General features: G+C 51.9%; 1 protein-coding gene across 1 annotated transcript in view; it reads right to left on the bottom strand.

Annotated features, from left to right (window-relative positions):
* Insr (insulin receptor) overlaps nt 1-7,639 on the bottom strand; it is a gene marked incomplete at its 5' end in the record, with an annotated part of 144,446 nt that extends 136,807 nt beyond the window's left edge. The window contains 1 exon segment of the mRNA XM_013509165.1: nt 7,572-7,639. Coding sequence (XP_013364619.1) covers nt 7,572-7,639 — 68 coding nt within the window.

Raw genomic sequence — 7,639 nt, 5'->3', positions numbered from 1 at the left:
GGGGAGGGGAGGGGAGGGCTGGAAACAGACTCAGACACCTCACGTCCCCACACCAGCTGCACACCAGGGATGTGAACACTACACGCTGCAAACATACGCTCATAAAACTAAAACAAAAAATGAAGTTTCGAAAAATACGGTCTAAATGCACGTATACTAAGAGCGCTAACGTTCCCCTGGAAGAGTGTCACCGCTGCAGCTCACCCGCGGTGCTGAAAGGCGCAGCGCACACTGTTGTTTCACCCACGTGGAGCCCGCGGCCAACAGCTCTATCACTCAAATCTGAACAAAGCTCATGTGAAGCACAGCTATCTTCCATGGTGACTCTGCAGAGCCCTCTTGCCTTGGGGACACGAGACAGCAGATCCCCAACAAAAAGCACAAAAATGCAAAAAAAAACAAGGCTACAAATATATCACCAAAAGGACAGGTGCATCAGTCCCCCGGGGGAGGACAGGAGCGTCCACGGCAGAAGCACTGAGGGTCCGCAGAAAGCCCCCTGCCTGGCGGCAAATTTCAGGCTCCCATCTTTCAGGCATGCTCAAGGGGCCGGAAGCGCTGGCAAGTACTGATGCAGGGGTTACAAGTACAGGGGTGCCTCCGTGGCCGAGCTCGACTCATTCCAAAGTCGTGTTCAAACACGCAAAGTTTGAGAACTGAACATACTTTTCCCATAAGAAATAATGGAAAACTGCTGGGCATGGTGGTGCATGCTTGTGATTCCAGCTCTCAGGAGGCTGAGGCAGGAGGATCACTGTGAGTTCAAGGCTATCCAGGACTGCATAGTGAGACCCTGTCTCTTTCTTTCTTTCTTTCTTTCTTTCTTTTTTGTCTTTTTTGAGACAGGGTCTCTGGCCTCGAACTCGAAACAATCCTCCTGCCTCAGCCTCCCGAGTGCTGGGATTACAGGCATGTGCCACCACACCCAGCAAGACCCTGTCTCAAAAAACAAAACAAGAAGGAAAAGGAAGGGAAGGGGAGGGGAGGGAAGGGAGGGAAGGGAAGGGAAGATGGAAAACCAAATAATTGGTTCTGAGGCCCCAAAACAACACTTATAAATTCAGTTTTCCAGGACTTTAACAAATCTGGCAGTGATTTCTTCCTTTAATGCTATCACGGCTCTCACAGTTTTTCTCTTAGCTTTTCTGCTGGTATCACTAACTTTCTTCCGAGCCACAGTTACCATATTTTGTGCAAATGAAGTGCAAAATCCCACACAGGTTTTTTTCAAGTTGGATTTCTGGTTCAACTGCGGAGCAAAGTTTCAAACACCAAGCAGATTTTTTTGGACGTAGCTATAGTGGAAAGTTTGAGCTTAGAACCGTTCGACAACCAAGGTGTCGCTGTAACCTGTACTGCGGAGATGACTTTATGGAGTCTGGGAATAAGAGGACTAAGAACTTCAGCTTTAGGGTGTATTAATCCAATTATAAACTGTTGTCAAGTCTAGAGAAAGCTAGAAGGAGGACACATTAGTCATTGCAGGGGTTGGGGTGGGATCATGATAAAGGGGTGTAGGAGGGAGCATGGGCAGTAAGGACACTGTTCTGTATCCTGACTGGCTTGAAATTCATAAAAATGTACACAGGAGCTGGGCGTGGTGGCACACCCCTGTAATCTCAGCACTCGGGAGGCTGAGGCAGGAAGATCTTTGTGAGTTCAAGACCAGCCTGGGCTACAAAGTGAGCTCAAGGCCAGCCTGAACTGCATAGTGAGACCCTGTCTTAAAAAGACAAAAAAAAAGTACACCAAAGGGTGCACATCACTATGTGATAATTTTAAAAAGGCATTTTTTAAGTGTACCAATTTCCCCAAGATGAATATAATCATTACGTGTCACAAACATATACTGATTTAAAGAAAAAAAATTTTAAAGGTTCAAAAGACACACATTAAACCCATTTATCTCCTGGGACAGGAATGGGATGGTTCTAGGGACGGGTGATTGAAGAGAAGCCAGGCGTAGTGATACACATCTGTTATCCCAGCACTCAATAGGCTGAAGCAGGAGGATCCCACAAGTTCAAAGCCAGCCTAGGCTACATAGTGAGTCCCAGACCAGCCTGGAATACACAGAGAGACCCTGTCTCAAACAAACAAAAAGGAACTTTTGTTTTTTCATGCCTATATTCTCTTTCTGTTTCTGCACATATAGTAGAACCCTGGATTACATGTAACTTGTTCCGTGAGTGTTCCGCAAGATGAGCAAACATTTCTAATAAATTTTAGCTTGATGAACGAGTGACGTCTTGCAGGGAGCGTAGTGCGTGATGCCAAACATCACATGATCACAACTGGGCCGCCGGCCCACCCCTCCCTCTCTGTGTCTGTCTCTCTCTCACATGTACATGGGATTGTGGGTGATCCTCTCCCAACAGCGAGAGGTTATGGAGATCTCATCTGCAGGGGAGGAAGAGAAAAAGGCAGAGGAAACCCTCACTTCAAATGAGATTAGGGAAATATGTAAAACGTGGGAAAGCAAAATTTGTAGAAAAGCACCATCCGAGCTAGGGGTATATCTCAATGGCACAGAGCCCACCTGGCAAGTGCAAGGTCCCGAGTTCGATTCCCAGTATCCAAAAAAAACCACACAACCTCAGTAAGGTGCAGTACCGCCAGCGATGAATCTGTTTAATGACAATGCAATATTGTCTTACCACGAAATCCTCAAAAGGAGGCAAGAGCGTCATGTGGATGCGTTCCTTGTTAAACGTACGCGAGAAGATTGCATTGAGCCCATTGTTACCAGCGGTTCCATTAGCGACAGTGAAAGTGTCCGACACAATAACCCTCCTCTCACATCTCCCTCACAGCAGCCACGAAGGTTTTCAAAAGTACAGGTTATTTTACTTTTCTTTATGTTTTGTATTTTCTTTATCATGTCATATTCTATTATAGCATTGTAATCATTTTTACATGAATGCTACATCAAAGCGAATTTCAGCCGGGCATGGTAGCACATGCTTGTAATCTCAGCACTCAGGAGGCTGAGGCAGGAGGATCATTGAGTTTGAGGCCAGCCTGGGCTACAAAGTATGCTCAAGATCAACCTGAACTGCCTACTGAGACTCTGTCTCCAAAAAAAGACCAGGAAAAAAAAAAAAAAGCGAATTTCCCCATAAGAAAAAATGGAAACTCAAAATATTCCACTCCACAACCCACTGGGTTTCCATTTTTTCCTATGGGAAACTTGCCTTGACATAGAAGAGCTTTGGATTACAAGCACGTTCTTGGAATGAAATAAGCTCAAAAACCAAGGTTCTACTGCATATTTGTATGTGTGTGTATATATATATGTATTTTGCAATGAGAATGCAAATCTTGCTGTTTTTTATCAAAAACCCATAAATACAGGGGCTGGGGATTTAGCTCAGCGGCAAAGCGCCTGCCTGGCAAGCGCAAGGTCGTGAGTTCGGTTCCCGGTACCGGAGAAAAACAAAAAAAAAAAAAAAAAAAAAAAAAACCCATAAATACAATCCATCTGGTTTGGTCCAGTTGCTACCACCCTGTTAAGGTTACCCCTGTTTGTAACCTTAACAGAAATTAACAAAAAAGTTTCTCAAGAAAAGAGGATCTCATGACACCCCTGTCCTCTTGGGTTCTAAAGACAGGACAGATGACCTTCCATACCAGAGTGCCGTCCATACCAATACAGCTGCCAGGCGTGGTGGCACACGCCTATAATCCCAGCACTCGGGAGGCTGAGGCCAGAAGATCGTTGCAAATTCGAGACCAGCCTGGGCTACAAAGTGAGCTCGAGGCCAGCCTGAACTGCATAGCGAGACCCTGTCTCAAAAAGACAAACAACAAAAAAAAACATACCAATACAGCTGTCTACATCAGTAAATCCCAAGATTGCACACACAGCCGCGGGGGCGGGGGGCATCACTTTTATTTCCTCACCCTTTGAACCATTTATTCTACCCAACAAATACTATAAATTACATTAGCATGGCTTGTGTGGTCCAAAGAAAAATAACTACTTCCCATTTCATTTCACTTAATCCGTTCACGGTGGGCCGGGAACCACGCAATCTATTAGGCATGCCACCGCAGACCAACGCTCAAGAAGTCTGGGTCAGACAGCGGTGGTGGCGCACACCTGTCCTCCCAGCACTCTAGGAGGCTGAGGCAGGAGAAGCACCACAGTTTGAGGCTAGCCTGGGTACACAGTGAGTTCAAGAGCAGCCTGAACATAGCAAGAGTCTGTCTCAAATAAAGTGAGAAGAGCAGACAAAAAAAGGGGAAAGGAAGAGAAAGAGAAAGAAGGAAATAGGGAAAAAGAAAAAAGAGAAGACAGAAAGGAGGAGGGAGAGAAGATGTGGTACTAGCGGTGGCAGTAGTAGTTTGGTCCAAGTTAAGGATTGGTAGTTGGCAAACTCTCCAGGAAGAGCCAAAGTATTTTTTTTTTGGCAGTACTGGGGATTGAACCCAGGGCCTTTGCAGTGAGTGACAGTCCCAGTCCCTTCTTTGAGACAGGGTCTCGATAAATTGCCCAAATTGAGGTCAAACTTGCAATCCTCCTGCCTCACCTTCCCACAGTTCTGGGACTGCAGGCATGAGCCACCATATCAGTTTAAAGTATAAATGTTTGTTTGCGCGTTTGTTGTAACTACTGCCACAAGGGCATAAAAGCAGCCCTAGACATGTTTCAACAGAAGAGTATGGCCCTGGGCCAATAAAACTTTATTTACAAAACAGGCAGCACGGTTTGGCCAGAGGGCTGCAGTTTGCTGAGACCCCTGCTGTGTCAGAGCTGGTCCCACTAGATAGAAATTACCCCGGGAGCTGGGAGGTCAAGGGAGGCTGGCCATAGGATGAAAGTGCAGTAAACACGGAAGGGGCGGCCGGGGATGAGCCTGGGGGAGGGGCGGACAGCTGCAAGGAGACAGGGAGGGAGGGGGACCTTCGCGGGCCTCACCCCAGTGGAGGGGAAGAGACACACACACCGGAGCGGGGCCGGGCCCAGTGGCTGGAAGGTGACAAGGCGAGAGATGTGAGGTCCAGCGGGGGAGGCCAGGCCAGGGAAGGCTGGGGGCTGACCGGGTGTGGGGCTTTGGGTGTTTGTTTGCACAGAGAAGAGCTCAAGGGGGCGTGAGGATCCCCAGGGAGACTGGGCCAGGGAGGGACTGGCGGGAAAGTGTCTCAGACGCAACCACCGACAATGCCTGGAGATACGGCTCGTTGTCACCATAAAACAGAGCTGCAGGCCTCAAGCTGTGGGGACCAGGGCGAGGGCACCCAGGTCGCCCCACAGGCAAAATCAGCCAGCCCCTGGAATTCACCAAGGACTTGCTAGAACTAAATAGAACTGGAAGTCAATGACAGGGTGGGGTGAGCCAGGGACCCCAGGGGTTCACCCCACGATCTCTCTGAACAAGTGAGGAGGAAGGTAAGAGCCGGGCTCCGGAGAGAAGCACCGGTTAGGGTGACCCAGGAGATGCGAGGCCAACTCGGTGGACGCCCGTCCCCAGGGCTCTGCGCCGGCCCCTGTCGGACTGCAGGGCGGCCCAGCCAGGCCAGGCCAGAGCCGGACCATCCAGAGGGAGGTGGGGAAGGGCGACATTGCCCAATTCAGCGCAGCATGGGGACACCGCGGGAGAGCGGGAGGGGGAGGGTGAACCACGGCCCGGAGCCTCCGAGAAAGAAGGAATCCATCGGTCCTTTAAAACCCAAACTGACTTCCTCCGCGCTCTGCCCCAGGCAGAGTGCTGCACTGGTGGATGTTACAGATTAATGATCTGGAAAGTTCCTTGCCCCATTCGGGGCCTCCAGGAGGCATCACATCTCAATTATTCGATAGGATTTTGTTAACCATTACCCCAGATCAGAGGTGGGGGACTCTGATCAAAAACTGTGTGTTAAGAAACCAGCGGGCCGCGGCCGATTAGCTCCATAGATGTCCAATTTCCTCGCCTGCGAAAAGGGACGGTTGTCCTACCTCGAGAGGGTGTGGCCAGGACTCACGGAGATTACAGATGAAAGCACGGAGATTGTTCCAGAGAATCAGGAGCTTGCAATGAGCCACCCAGATATCTCTGTCACCTGTCCTTCACTCAGAAGCAGGTATTTCCTGAGCACCTACTACGCACTGGGCACCACTCCGGAGCAATGAACAAACAGAATCCTCTGCCCTTGTAGAAACTGTAAATGTGTGAAGAAACGGTAACTCCATTTGGCCCCAAACTTGCAGCAATCCTCCTGCCTCAGCCTCTCCAGCGCTGCGATGACAGGCATGCCCCACCACGCCCGGCACACTCGCACACGTGAACACAGAGTCGGGGACAGGTCCAGAGACGCATCTTGGATTCTCTTAGCAAGAACCCAAACCAAGCACCTACTACATACAAGACACCCACCGGGTGCCTGGTGCCATTGTGCAAGCAGCAGAGCCAGCTCAGCAAAGCTGGTGGGTGAACTCCAAAGCCTCCTGCCCGGCCAGCACATGTAGGCGCCTCCACTCCTTCCTCTGCAGTCCCCTCGTCGTCACAATTTCCTTTCACGCAGAAATCTAAAACAGCGGCTCAACAGGTACCTTCAAAGCAGCAGTTCAGACCCCACCACGGGGAAACCCACACTACATTCCCTTCCGTGAGTTTTCAATTTTTGGCCCACCATCCAAAAGGCGACTGTCAAGCCGGAGGAGGATGCTGGAGGGTTAGGTAAGGTTCGCCTGTCCCCCTGTGGGACACCCAGGAAGAAGACCCAGGAGGTCAGGACATAGGAGCCCGTCCTCAAGGTCAAAGACCCGGTCATGAAGGAGGAAGCTAGGGGCGGTCAGTAGTCCCCAGCCTCCGACTGGACCAGACAGAGAGGCTCACGGCCCCCTCTGGGACAAGCACGTTACAGTCCTGTCCGTGCCTCAGTCTACCCCTCTGTGAAAGGGGTACACTAAGGCTGCGTCTCCAACAGTCAGAGGGAGGATGGGAGAAGACCAACGACAAGTCCAGCTGCCTCTGGTGGTTCTTACTCTAAGGATCTCGCTGGAAAACCGCAGCACCGCTACTACAATCGCTGCCACTGCCAACCGGCTTACAGGAGCCCGCCTCTGGCCACCTGGAAGCGGAACAAACTCCGGCCATCTGGAAACAGAGGCGTGAACTCGAGGGGACACAGGTCTAGCTCCAAGGGAGGCGATGGGGACTCCTGTCCCCTGCGGAAGCCTCTCTCTGGGAGCAGAGCACCTGGGCTTTGGCTCCAAACCCTACGCCCAGGCGCCTGGCTGTCCGAAGCCGTCCCGACCCAGCGACCCCACTTTCCAGGGACGCCCCAGGGAGGACGCGTGTCGCTGCGTCTGCCGCGCGGGCTGGGCTCCCCGAGGGGCCCAGGCAGGGCTTGGCGGCGAGCTCGGGAGAGGCGCCGGCGGCGGGGCGCGAATTGGAGCAAAGTTCCTCGGCCTGGGTCGGGCACGCGGGGCGCGGAGCCGCGAGCCCGGCGGGCAAAGGCCAAGGTCAGCGGCCTCCCGCCCGGCCGCGGGGCCCCGGCCCCGGGGAGGGCTCTGGGCTGTATTTTGGCCGGGGTGGGGTGGCGGGTCCCCTGCCCACCGCCCGCTCCCGCTGCCCCACACTCACCCTCTCCAGGGTGCAGGTGGCCCGTGACGCCCACCAGCAGCGCGGCGACGGCCACCAGCAGCAGCGCG

This window comes from Chinchilla lanigera, unplaced genomic scaffold (genome assembly GCF_000276665.1).
Source record: "Chinchilla lanigera isolate Chin_1 unplaced genomic scaffold, ChiLan1.0 scaffold00162, whole genome shotgun sequence".
NCBI lineage: Eukaryota > Metazoa > Chordata > Mammalia > Rodentia > Chinchillidae > Chinchilla > Chinchilla lanigera.
Note: the sequence above shows the minus strand (reverse complement) of the source record. Positions and strands in the feature narration are given on the sequence as shown.